Raw genomic sequence first — 14,492 nt, 5'->3', positions numbered from 1 at the left:
TATTACAGTGTAGGTGACAGCATTGTCTGGTTGTTTTTATTCTGGTACTACACCGAGGGCAAGGGCATCTTTTGTGAGCATTGTTACTTGGAAATATCCTTATGGCTACCTACTCATGGCTACACCGCCACGCAACTACAGGTTAAGATGAAGACCAACCAGAAGCAGTATCTACCTGCAGTAGCTCTCTTACTAGGTACGGAAACAACAAGCATGGTATCAATGCTAGCAACTTTTATGTTTTAAAGTCATTACCATTACTTCATGTTTTGGAGTAGAATATGTCCATGTATCCCACCTCCTATCAATGTAGATTCAGCTGTGTAATTACTGTATTGGTAAGTTACTTATATGAAAATGTTATTTTCATGATAAAGTTAACTTTCATTTATAATTACCAAGTAATTACAGTGTCAGAGCCCTCCCTCCCTCCCCCCTCCCCCTCATATGGACATTGAAACGCCCTGCTATGTTGTTCCTCATGTTCCCCGAAAGTGGGCGAGACTTGTCACCTACACAAAAACAATAGAAGCACTACCACGATTTTTTAAAATTAGGCTGCCGTGGTTAGAAAACGTGTAGCTATGTAGTTACTTGGTAAGTTTATATGAAACTTAATTTTATCATGAAAATAATATTTTTGTAGGCATCCAGTTCTGTTTGGATAGAAAAGTATCTTGCATGGGCACTTGAGCTTATTGTAAGTATGAGGGTCTGAATTTAGAGTGATTGGGCTCTCTTTCTTAACTTCCTTCCCCATCTTGGAGCAGTGTCTAGGCCAAAATATCTGCTGGAAATGGACCAAATACAGGTAATTACACTTCGAGCACAGTCTTAGTATTCAGTAGATCCTAGAAATGTCTCCCTATGCCCTCCCTATTAACAAGGGATATTAGGTATGGGTAGAGCTTATTTTGAACCCATATTTATTTATTAGGCAGGATTAACTACCTTCAGACTTGAATTCCGAGGTGGGAAGTTTCATGAGTCTCCAAAATTTTCCCAACATTGGTGAGTTCTCCCCAAGATCAGAGTCTCACTCTCACCTAGGGCTCCAATTTTCTGTCATAACTGAAAATCAGTGATTTTCGGGGCTTTTTCTGCTCTTTTCAGTGATTTTCGGTGGTTATCGGTGTCAGTGCCTGTGTTGGTATGTATTGGTGCCAATGCCCAATTATCGGCACCATTAAGCAGAAATCGGCGATTTTCGGCCCTGAAAATTGCCGATTTTCGCCACTAGGCAGGCCCCATAAAACCGAGCCCGCTGATAACCGTGGACTGCCTGTATACAAACCTGAGTCCTTTATCAAAATCCTACCTCAGCCAACCTGCTCTGGCCCTGTGGCTAAAAGAAAAGTAGTTAGAGTGAGGGGTATTCTCCTACTCTCCTCCCCATAACCACCAGTTGATAATCTTGATATTAAATTGAATGACCATTCCAGCGTGCGCTTAGGATACTCTTGTATAAAAGGCTCTGGTTTTTGTACCTAGGAAAAACACAGATTACTTTTGAAAACTTGTTATTTTCAGGAAGATATTTTGTGTTTTCATGTACTGTATCATATTACCAAAAGTAGCTATGGTTGAATTATTTATACTTTAATTTAGTTCTGTATATAATGTAATTTGGATTAATTTAGGATAATTGATGCCTCATAGGTGAATCTGTCTGGTTGCCAGGTTATCTGTAATTCACATAAATTAGTTACACAGCTTATTTTCATAAATGCAAGCAAAGGTCTCGGATTCACTACTTTTAGTGCCAGCAAATTCCAAGTTATATGATCAGATAGTTGGATCACCAATGAAGGGTTAATTTCATGGTATAGTATATGGGAAAGTTTCTTCTCTGCATTATTGCTTAAACCTAACAGTGATGTTTTACATGGTAAGATGTGATATTTCTTATGATATTTTTAATCATAAAATAATCATTTTCAGGTGTGTCGGAGGTTCAACCAAGTAAACCAGAGTCTGCTTAACAAAGGCTTCCGTAAAGTTGAACAATATCAAGCAAAGTGCCTTAAAGAGGTATGCTATTTTACTTAATATTGTGTTATTAGTTACTGCATTATTTAAGTGTCTAGTGCAACAAGGTCATAATGCCAGTACAGTGCAATTTTTGTGAGGATTTCATTTTTGTGACAGTACAGTAAAGGAAATCATTTGAATTTTATGACTACAGTTCTGGAAATTGTAAGGGTATTCTAAAGATATTCTGATATGTTCTTGTAATAATGTGAACAGATCCTTCAGACTTTCTGTATGTGGAAGGTGATTGATTATGGTTGGTTAAGAGCCAGATAAGTGCAGCTTTGGATGACTGTCGCCTTGGAAGAAAAGTTTATTCTTCATTTATATTTTCCAGTTTATGCATTATTCTACTCTCATATTTGAATTCTGTATTCCATGATATATGAGTATAAATTTATTTCTGCACTGAGTATGCACAGAAGTGGTTTAGAGGAGGTAGTCTTACTCGATAAATATAATGGATACCTTGAGGCACAGTTTGCCACTTTCCTTTGTTTATGTTTTGTTTGTTTTTCCTTTGTTTATGTTTTATGTGCTGTGTTCTCTTCAAGTTATTTATTGGATAAGTAATCAAAGAAACTTTTAGATACATTGTCTCTATCTGTACCTAACTTTTTTTTTTTTTTTAATGAACCTTACCTCTTCATTATATAGCTTTTCCTCCTCGATATGGGACCACCTTGATGTGGTGAGGGGGCTCTTGAACCCTAGAAATCCATTCCTGGGTTCTAGGGATAGGACTCAGCATTCTATTCAGTTTGCCCATGATATGATTAGGGTGGAGATGATTGTATTCTTGGAATACTCTCAGTCCTAGCAAGAGGGTTTGGCTTAAACTTGGGCCACTCTAATCATGTTTTGCCATCCCATGTGGGGTAGGGTAGGGAGCTGACATTTGAGAGTCAGTTCTCACTTGTGCCATTGGTGGATGAATAAACTCCATGAAAGGCTGATGATATATCTTTGTAAGGTTTTCAGGCTTATTTTTTTTTTTTTTTTATATACTGCAAATCGATCTTTATGCTCAGTAGTGTCAAAGATTTAAGTACCCCTGGGCCCTTTGATGGTAGCGACTCGGCACAGTTGACAACCACTGGAACCTCCTCTGATAACCTCTCAAAAAACCAGAAAAAATACAAATGTAATTACACTGGAACCTTACACTCCAGTACAAAACAAACCCAAAAGAAGTAAATATCGTCTTGACCCAACCGTGACTCACTTCGACTCCCTCTTTAGAGTGGAAGTTGGTCGGGGTTTCTAACCTTAGAAACAGAACAGAAAATATCAGCCCTAAAATTAGAGAACTATCTATTAAACAGACATTCGACGGCAGAAATGTCGTTTAGACAGATAGAAGCAACAAAAAAGAGTCAATCTGAGGACTATGTGTATAACAGCAGTAGATAATATAAATGTAAAAATGAAAAAGCATGACACTATGAATGGAATTCAGGGTACCATTGTGCTTCCTGAGAGCAGTGACAAACCCATTGAAAAGAATATTCTCTTGGACTCTCTTAAAAAAAGATATCCCAGAGTTCAAGATTGTGAGGTATATAACATACTGAGTAAACAAAAAAATAAGAAAATGTTAAGAATCACAAAAATAAAATTTGAGGGTCAAGATCTACCCCAAAAAATAAAAGTTTTAGTTCAAAACAGAGAAATAGGGCCCTAGGCCTATGTCCCAAAGCCACTACAGTGTCAGAACTGTAGCAAATATGGGGATGCAAAAAATATTGCCGAAACGAACCTGTATGTGCATACAGTAAACCCCCGGTATCCGTGGTCTCACTATTCGCAGACTCACGTATTTGCGGATTTCTCTGTGGAACGTATCTACCCATTATTCTCGGGAAATTTGCCCATTCGTGGTATCTTTAACAGAGAAATATTCACTAATTACTGTATTTTCATTTTTCATGACTAAATGCACTTTTTGTGATAAAATTATTAAAATACTCAAGTGTAAGCATTTTTAGACTTTTTTTGTGGTTAAACTATCAAAATAGGCAGTTCTGAGTGTTTTTAGAGGGATTTTAAGCATTTGTGGATTTTAGCTATTCGCAGGGGGGTACGCATCCCCTGCAAATACGGGGGTTTACTGTATTGTGGATCTGAAGAACATGCCACACAATTGAATTGCAGCAAACCAAAGAATGCATGTATTACATATACCATATAAAATTGAAAATGCTACAAGAAAGAACAGGGATGTCTATTAGAGAGGCTAAATTAGAACTGAAAGTGAGAGGAATTCAATATCATGCTAAGAAACTTACATATGCCTCAATAACGAGAACTAATAATGAAACAAAAATACATACAAATAGAAGAAACAAAATGCACGAAAATAAATCCCCCCCCAAAAATATAATGCTTTACAGAAAAAAAACTAAAATGGTAAGAATCAAGTGACAGGCACAAAGGATATGGGTAACATTTTATCAAACTCATTTGCAATGTTAATGCAGATACCACAAGATGATGAAACTACTACAGAAGAAACAGAGGAAAGTCATGCTGGAGTGGAAATTAAAGATAAAAAAAAGGCCTTGGGAGAGAACACCACCCAAAACGTAAAAACCAACTATAATTGGAACAACATCGGTTAAACCAAAGACAAAGGATATGAAGAAACAAAAACAAACTAAGAATATACCTTTATATCTCATAAAATAACAGTAAAACCTATGGATACAGATATCCAAAACGCTGAAGTTGATGATAATGATCATGTCAAGGGAGAAGAGATTACTCCATCACCAGTAATTGGTACAAGAGCAAATGAAACAAGGAATGTACATGAAAACACATGTGGATGTAATAATTGTTTTATAGAATTGTGCAATAATAAGAGAAGATGGTTTGACAAACATTATTAGAAATTTTATGAAATATAGAAAAAAGAAACCACAGTTTTGAGTACCCATGAAAAAGGATGCATGTGCATTAAGCACTTAGTATATTATAAAGAAAAACAAATGAATGTTGTAAGTACAGTACAGTAAAATATTAGAAAAAATCCAAGTTGATAATATAAAAAAAGAGAGTAAAACTCGACCTCTATAATAAAATATTTTCAATAGCTATATTATACAATGCAGCATAAATGGTCTGCAGCCCAAATTACACCTAGGAGAAATACAACGATTACTAAAAGAGTACAAACCAATGATATTGTTTACAACATGTCAACAAAACAATATGAACAATAAGTAAATATACCTTAGCATCCACATATAGAGAGGCAAAAGGAAATTTAGGTACTGCTATATATGTACATAACAAAGTATGTTATGACAAAGTACCTGTAAACTTTACTGATCTGCAAATATCAAGTATTAGAATACAAATAAAAAATGATAATTATGTAATTTATAATTTATACGACCAAGCTAATAAAAATTATGACTTTGACAAGCTTAAAGAATTACTTAATAATGCCAAGGAACTTACATTAATAGTAGGTGACTTTAATGCCTGCAACCCGATGTGGGACTGTAATTGTACAGTCTCAAAATAGAGCAGGAAGTAAAATAGAAGAATTCATAGATTCATATGACATGTGCTGTATAAATGATAACAAAATCAGCACATATTTTTCTAAAAACACATGGAACATTTTCCTCAATCGATTTAACTTTGTGTACAACAAGCATAGTTGACAGATTGGATTGGAATACAGCTGACGACTTGCATACAAGTGATCATTTCCCAATATTAATTTCATTATTACAAAATAATCTCACCAAACATGTCGCTCAGTATAACATTTATAAAGCAGATTGGGAGCAATATTAATTCCACACTAGGAATATCCCACCATTTGAATATTTAAAAGAACATAATGAAACTAATAAATCTCTTGTTGATTTCATTAAAAATGCTGCTGATAAAGCAATACCAAAATCCAAATCTCATCCAACAAAACACAAAGTCCCATGGTGGTCTGAAAAACTAACAGAATTAATAGAAATAAAACACCAAATTGGAAGATGATTAGATAATTTGAATAGAAAGTTCAGTAAAACGAACAAAACATTACCGATATTAGAAGGAACTTTACTAAAAACTGATACATTAAAACCTCTCTGTAACAAAATATCTGCAAAATTTAAGAGAGAAGTAATTCAAGGAAGAATCATTTCATGGAAGAAATATGTATCACATCTCTCTAATAATACTCCCATGCAAAAAATATGGGAAAAATTCAGGAAAATAAATGGTACCCATCTTAAACCACCTAGACATGCCATAATAAAAGATGGGAAAAGAATACAGTACTTGATCCTAAAGAAATAAGTAATGTAATAGGAGGAAATTTAGCAAAAGTGAGTACTGTATTGACAAAAATTTGGATGAGCATTTCTGCACAGGAGAAATAGTATAGAATTAATAACAATAAATTTTGAAACAAGATATATATATTATAATAGAAAATTTAATATGGGAGAGTTGGAATTTGCTCTGTTGAACAGCAATAAATCTGGCCCTGGAGGTGACAGTATTTGTTTTGAAATGATCTGCCATTTAGCACCTTTGGCAAAGACATATTTATTAGAGTTTTATAACCATTTATGGCTTTGATATTTATCTCCTGATGAATGACGTAAAGCTATAATTATACCTGTCCCCAAACCTAGAAAAGATCCCAGTAATGTAAACAGTTACAGACCAATTTCTTTAACAAGTTGTTTATGCAAAATACTAGAAAAAATGGTAAATGCTTGATGGCACATTTGAGAAAATAAAATTTTGACTCCCACTCAATTTGGGTCACAATATAACAGATCTACACTGGATTCTCTGTCTAACTTGGAAGACCACATACAAAGAGGGTTTGAACGAAAACAAATTACTCTAGCTGTCTTTTTTGACATTGAAAAGGCATATGATACTACATGGAGATATGCAATACTAAAAACATTACATAAAAACAGCATCCGTGGACATTTACCAAGGTTTATCCAAAACTTTCTGACAAATCGCACTTTTCAAGTGAGAATTGATGATGTAGTGTCAAGTACATTTCCAGTTGAAAATGGTGTTCCACAAGCAAGTGTCCGTAGTGGCACACTGTTTACTTTAGCAATAAATGATATCAGTAATAATTTACCTACCAGAATTAAAAGTAACTTGTATATGGATGATTTTGCCATATATTATTCAGCATCTCGCATAAAACATGCAGAGCATATCATTAATAAAACTATAATAAAAATAGATAAATGGGCCCCATCTGTAGGCTTTAAATTTTCTATAGAAAAAACTCAAGCAGTAATGTTTTGTAAAAATAAAAAGTGGAAAAGCTGAAGAAAAAGATTTAAAAATCAGAAACCATAGTACATTAATTGGCCAAACAGCAAAATTTTTAGGATTAGTATTCGATACTCACTTGAACTGGAAAGCCCACATAACATACTTAAAATCAAAATGTAAACGCATTAAACCTAATTAAAAACGTATTGAACACTACTTGGGGAGCCGATAGACATACCCTTACTATACTGTGTAAAGCAACAGTTCTGTCTATTATTGATTATGGAAGCGAAGTATATGGCTCAGCATCTGACGCAGCGCTGAAAATGTTAGACCCTGTTCGCAATGAAGGCCTTAGAATATGCCCATGACAAGATCAAATGTGAATATCCCTGTTACTGATTATGTAACACATAAAGCCGGGTATCATAAATAAATGGAAATATATATGTAATGAAGAACCTGACAGTAATAAATTGAAACAAATAAAGCCTAAAGTTAAAAAATGGAGTTCATCATATCAGAGAGAGACACGCACAAGTAATTCTAACACATCTCAGAATAGGCCATACTCGTCTGACACATGGGCACTTGATGACCAGCCCACGTGGCTTGGCTCCCCAGTGCTCAGAGTGCTAGGTGATAACGGTCAGACGTGTTATGTGAGTGTCCAAAGTATGACCAACAGCGACTGTCAACTTTTGGGAATAAATCAATGGATGAAATTTTGTCAGAATCTTTTACATTTTCATTCGTTCTGATTATGATGTTCATGAGGAACTGAATTTAATTAATAAAATATAAAATATAACTGAAAATCGGTGAATTTCGGGGCTTATTGGCGCCAAAAAGCACCGATTTTCGGCTATCGGCACCTCTTTTAGGTATGTGTCTGTGCCAATACTCAATTATCGGTGCCGATAAGCAGAAATCGGCGATTTTCAGTGCCAAAAATTGCCAATTTTCAGAGCTAGACAAGCCCTGTAAAACCAGATCGCCGTTAACCGGGGACTGCTCTTATTCTGAATTTTAATATACCTTTTTAGTGTGCATGTAAGGAAGCATGAGTAAATGTACAGTATTTATAGTATGCACGTGTTCCAGTATGAGAGCATTGTGCCTATGTGCAGGTTTTAATTTCATTTTAATTCGTTCATCATCGTACTGAATGACCTATTGGGTCCTAGTGCTTGGCCTCAAGCCTAGACTTGGTATTTTAATCTAATCCTTCAGCCCTATGAGAGCTGAAAGTCAGCTCAGTGGTCTGGTTAAACTTTTTAATAATAATAAATGTTCTCCACCAGGTGTGTGGAGTGCTTTCATTCTAGTAAAAATTCTTCATTCTGTCTTGAGGCTGTTGCATCTATGCATTTGTAGAATATTTTGGCTGTTGTTTTTCAGATTTTCACAGTATTGTGACCATTTTATTTTCTTTAGGATGTTCTCTACTCGAGGCACTAAAAATGAAAGTTTTAGGTTCTGTAGATATGAAATTTCATATATTGTAAGTAACTAAGTAATTATATAGCTATACTTTTCCACTTGCAGGGCAGCTTAAATTTTAAAAATCGCGGTAGTGCTTCTATGGTTTTCGTGTAGGTGACTACTCCAGCCCATTATCAGGGAACAATAGGAACAACAACAGCAGAAAACATTGCTTCTTTTCTGCTGACCTTCGATGTGACATCGGATGTTTGTAGCAGCTTTGTTTGCAATATTTCATTGCTGTTTTGGCTTTTGGGAATATCCTTCCAGGATTTGGTGATGTATTCACTTTTCTGGTAGCCTTCAAGCTTAGAGTAGTTAGTGTATTGTAATTTGTGACTTTTAATGATGTCCGACTAGTTCCTCCAGCATAAGGTATTGTAGGGAGGGTGTAAAACCCTCTTGATTAAAGCAACCTACAATTCTCACACTGTTTGCTTGGAATGCAGAGGACAAATATGCACTAAGGATCATACCTGTGACAAATGTAAAGAATGGGATGAAAGGCAGTGGAAGGTGTTAAAATCTCATTTAGAAAAGCTAAACAAAGATAAGAAAAGGAAGATGGCCTCTAGAGCCAAGATTATGGTTCATAGTTTAGTTCCTGCTCCTAAACTGAGTGTTGATGATCATGCCATTACTTCTTCCCCACTTTAGCCTTGCCCATGCCTAGCTCCCATGCTTCCCAACCTGATGCCATTACCAGCCTCGAGTGTAAGTTTGACCGTGAAATTGACCTTGTGGTCAATACAGTGACCGAACTAGGGACGACCCTAAAAGTCCTGATGGACAAAGTGAATAGTGTTGTGCCAGTGCCAGTAGAGGAGATGGCTGTGTTTCCCACCAACTTTCCCAGACAAAGGTCCCTGTCACACTCCCCTGAACCTGGGAGAAGACACCGGAGGTCTGAAGGAGGTCAGTGAGGTTTGCCCACAGGCAGTCGCCCCCTCAACCATACCTGTCACTCAGGTACCATCAGACAGCCGTTGGAAAGGCATCTCAGTCAGTGCCTACCAGTTGTCTTCAGACTCAGAGTTATCCAGCCCTGACAAGAGGCATTGGAGACCTGTCCTCAATGTCAGCGCTCTGAACTTCTTCGTACAGAAGACAAAGTTTAAAATGGAGACAAGTCAGTCAGTGCTATCATCCATTCAACAGGGCGATTGTAGGATGCCTATTTCCATGTCCCTGTTCATCCGGACTCCAGGAAATATCTCAGATTCATCTTCGAGGGCAGAGTCTTCCAATTTCGAGCCCTGTGTTTCAGCCTCTCCACAGCTCCTCAGGTATTTACATGAGTACTAGCCCCTCTTGCGAAGTGGCTGCACCTTCTAGGAATCAATGTAAGCTTATACTTGGACAACTGGCTTCTCCGTTCACCTTCACAGGACCTCCAGAGAGCCCTATCCTCACCCAGGAACTAGGGTTATTGAACTAGGGTTATTGATAAACTTGCAGAAATCCCAGTTGACTCCGACTCAGGAGATTCTGTATTTAGCGATGAGGATAAACTCTCTGAGTTTTTCGTTTCTGTCTCTCAAGAGAATAGAGTCTTGCCTACAGTCACTCCCGTCTTGTTCGGCAAATCATTGGAACAGCCTGTTGGGAACTCTTGCATCCCTTGAGCAGTTTGTGAAGTTAGGAAGACTACATATGAGGCCTCCTGAGTTCTTCCTAGGAGTAAATTGGGGCAGGAAGAAGCAACAGGACTCTGATGTTCCCCATGATGACAGAAATAAAATCGGACTTAGGATGGTGGACATCCAAAGACAGGCTTTTAGAGGGAAAGTCATTGCAGATGCCTCAGACCTAGGCTGGGGAGTCCATCTGGGGAACTTGGAAGCTTCCAGAATGTGGTCTCTGGAATAATGGAGTTTGCATGTAAACGTGAAGGGGCTGACTGCCATTCATGTAGGCCTAATGTCCTTCGTAAACGCAGTCACAGACAAGACCATGATGGTGCGCTCGGACAACACCACGGCTCCTTCCTATATGAAGAAGCAAGGCGGGACCCACTCCTTCTCCCTTTACAAAGCCATGAAGGAACTCTTTTTGGCGGACCAGATTTGGATGAGGTTAGTCACCCACTTCATCCAAGGAAAGATGAACGTCTTAGCAGATGAACTAAGTCTTCGAGGACAAATCCTTCCAACAGAGTGGACCCTGAACTCCATGGTATGCAACAGTCTATGGAAGCTATGGGGCAGGCCAACTGTGGACCTGTTTGCCACGTGAAAGAATCATTGTCTTCCGCTGTTTTGTTCGCCGGCCCTGGTCCCTCAGACATGGGTGACGGACGCCATGCTTTAAAATTGGTCAAATTTTGACCTTTACACCTTCCCTCCATTCAACATGGTAAGGGAGGTCCTCAACAAATTTCTGTTCCATCACGATGTGACATTGACCCTGATAGCTCCGTTATGGCCACACAAGTGGTTCCCAGACCTTCTGAAATTTCTAGTGGATTTTCCCAGACTGCTCCCATAAGACCCACGTCTACTCAAACAGCCCCACCTTTGGAGATTCTATCAAGGACTATCCACTCTAGCTCTAACAGGCTTCAGACTGTCTGGTGACTTGTCAAAGCGAAGGGATTTTCAAGGCAATGTGCGGAAGCTATTGTAGGATGTAGACGTCCATCTTCTCTGTGCGTCTATCAATCGAAGTGGGCAGTCTTGCGTCGATGGTGTAGCAGTTGTAACATCTCTTCTCCTAAAACCTCTATAGCTCAGCTATCGGATTTCCTCCTATTCCTGAGGACCACCAAGGGGCTCTCTTCATCCATCATCAAAGGCAGTAGAGCAATGCTGGGGTTTGTTTTTAAGCTTAAAGGACAAGATTTGGCTTCTAACCAAGATCTTAGTGACCTCATTAAGCCTTTTTAGACTTCCAAGCAAGCAAGAGCTGACTCAGTATCTTGGAACTGGGACGTAGTTCTAAAGTGGTTAACGGGCCCCACTTTTGAGCCTTTCCATTCCACGTCTCCTAAGAACTTGACAAAGAAAACTATCTTCCTCATAGCCTTAGCCACGCCAAACGAGTGAGTGAACTACAGGCCATAGACAAGCGAATTGGATTCGCACAAGGAGAAACAGTCTGTACCTTTACGCTAGGTTTCCTGGCCAAAAACAAGACACCATCCAACCCCTGGCCATGCTCGTTCACCATGAAAAATCTTATGGACATACTTGGTCAGAAGAGGAGGAAAGAGTCCTTTGCCCTATTAGGGCCCTTAGGTACTATGTGGACAGAACCATGAGAATCAGAGACCCTTTGAATAATCTGTGGGAGCAAAAGATTAGGGCGGTTGCCACCTCGTATGCTTTCAGGCATAGTATGTCACTTTTCAGCAATACTCCAGTCGACTTATTGGAAGTTTAATTCCATTTTCGCTACTCATTATTTGAAGGAAATAGAGACGTTTTTTGAAAATTGCAGTACATTGGGTCCGTTATTGGTGGCTGGCATGGTATTTGGGGAAGAAGTGTAGGAAGCATTCCTTCCTATTCTTGACCTCTTCGCCTTGGAATTTTTTGGGGGGGAGCCTGGGGGTTACTTTGTACCTGGAATGCCCACCAGTCTTTAGTGGTTGGGTGATGGTTTTTAATTATTTTACAGTGTAAGTGACAGCGTTGTATGGTCTTTCTTGCGTTTTTGGTCCTGCGCCCAGTGCAAGGGCAACTATTCTTATGCTCCTTTACTTCAAAGTCCCCACTTAGCTTATAAATAGAGACTACTCTATAGGTCAAGATGAACACCAACCAGAGGCAGTAATCACCTGCAGTAGCTCTCTTACCAGGTAAGGAAACAACAAGCATTGTCTCAGTGCTAGCAAATTGTCTTTTCAAATTCATTTTCATGGCTAAATGTTTTGGAGTAGAATATGTCCATGGATCCCACCTCCTATCAATGTGGGATTCAGCTATATACTGTAATTACAGGCAGTTCCTGGTTATCAGCGATCCAGTTTTACGGCTTGTCTAGTGACAAAAATCGCCAATTTCTGCTTATCAGCGCCAATAATTGGGTATTGGCGGTGATATATACCCAAAAGAGGCGCTGAGAACCGAAAATCAGCTATTTTCAACACGATAAGCCCCAAAAATCGCCGAAAAAATCGATGCCTTTGTTAGGTATGTATCGTCGCTGATAAGCAGAAATCGGTGATTTTCGGCGCCGAAAATTGCTGATTTTCGTCACTAGACAAGCCCCATAAGACCGGATCGCTGTTAACTGAGCCTGCCGTTAACCGGGGACTGCCTGTATATGAAAATGGTATTTTCATGATAAAATTAAGTTTTATATATACTTACCAAGTAATTATAGATCAGATCCCTCCCTCCTCTTCTCTCATGGACATGAGGGCACAAAAGAAGTGACGTTTTCTGCTTTGTTGTTCCTCTTGCTTCCTGATAGTGGGCCGGGGTAGTCACCTATACAGAAACAACAGACGCACTACTGCGATTTTTAAAATTTAAGCTGCCGCACGAGTGGAAAAGTATAGCTATATAAGTACTTGGTAAGTATATATGAAACTTAATTTTATCATGGAAATACCATTTTTCTTTAAAAGGACGTACTGTATTCAGCAGAACATAATAGTAGTACAGGCAATGCTGTTGGTGGTGGTAAGGGATGTGATTTCAATCTAAGGTATGAGTAATATTCTGAGTGGTCAGCTGGGGTCATGAAGAAATTTATGAGGTACAGGAAGAAGAGAGAGGTGACTAGATTGAGAAGGCAGTTGACTTGAGCAGGTCAAAAGCCATTTCCCTGCTCTGGCTTCGGCACCATTACAATACATTCTTTTTCTGCTGACTCATTCTTCACCCCTCCTCCTCCTACCCCTCCACCAGCTTCAACTTCTTTTACTAGCTCCATCTCCTGCTCCCCATTCGATTCTGGGAAAGAGAATTGATAAACTCTTAACAGTATGTTTATTTGATCAATTAGGCAACTGACTGAGTATGTTGTGGGTAATGACAGGTTTTCCACGTGTCTGCCATTTGTTGTGTTCCCCCTCGAGATAAAATGGTGATGTCTCATCTGCCTGTAGCTTGACTTCTGGTCTGTCCTGTGACAGTAGGAAGCCTCCACTTGTGCCTTGGAACAAAGGTTTGTGCCCTCTGCCGTGTCTCTTTCACAGTTTATGAATGGTTTTACACCTCGTTCACTGAATTGTTGGTTTGGCCAGCAAAAATGTACAGTATTCACGGAAGTACAGAGTAAAAAAAGGGTACTGCTACATAACAAGACAGTTAAAAAACTTGAAGGCTGCATTGTTTAAAAATAAACAAAGCTGCCTGCTTGATATTAATATAAAAGATTATTGTATACAAGGGCACAGCAGTTATTGTCATCATTATCATCACTTCCAGTACTGTCTAATGCAGAGGGCATCTCTGAAATATGTGACTCGTGTCTTTGCTGTGCTTCCACAAATTTCCGCTCTTCTCCATCCTACTTGTCATAGATTTAGATCCTCTGGTGTCCATAAGAGCCCTGCTGACACTATCACTATTCTCCCATGGACTGTGAAGCACATGTTAGAGGATGGTAAGTAACAGAATAAAAAATATAAATCTTGCTAAGAAGATGTAAACAATTTTGCTAGCACATGTATAGCACACCTCACAGGAAAGCGTAAAAGGTGGCAAATCATTAGTTAACTATAGTAATGACACAAGTGACCAATAACACTGGACAAA

At 38.5% G+C, this 14,492-nt stretch overlaps 1 protein-coding gene across 2 annotated transcripts in view; it reads left to right on the top strand.

Annotated features, from left to right (window-relative positions):
* pall (pallbearer) overlaps positions 1–14,492 on the top strand; it is a 131,240-nt gene that overhangs the window by 16,075 nt on the left and 100,673 nt on the right. For both annotated transcript variants that reach the window (XM_067127150.1, XM_067127159.1), the window contains exon 2: positions 1,942–2,031. In XM_067127150.1, the coding sequence (XP_066983251.1) occupies positions 1,942–2,031 (90 nt within the window). The remainder of the gene's footprint in view (positions 1–1,941; positions 2,032–14,492) is intronic.

Source organism: Macrobrachium rosenbergii, chromosome 3, assembly GCF_040412425.1.
Source record: "Macrobrachium rosenbergii isolate ZJJX-2024 chromosome 3, ASM4041242v1, whole genome shotgun sequence".
Classification (NCBI taxonomy): domain Eukaryota; kingdom Metazoa; phylum Arthropoda; class Malacostraca; order Decapoda; family Palaemonidae; genus Macrobrachium; species Macrobrachium rosenbergii.
This window is presented reverse-complemented; position numbering and strand designations above follow the sequence as displayed.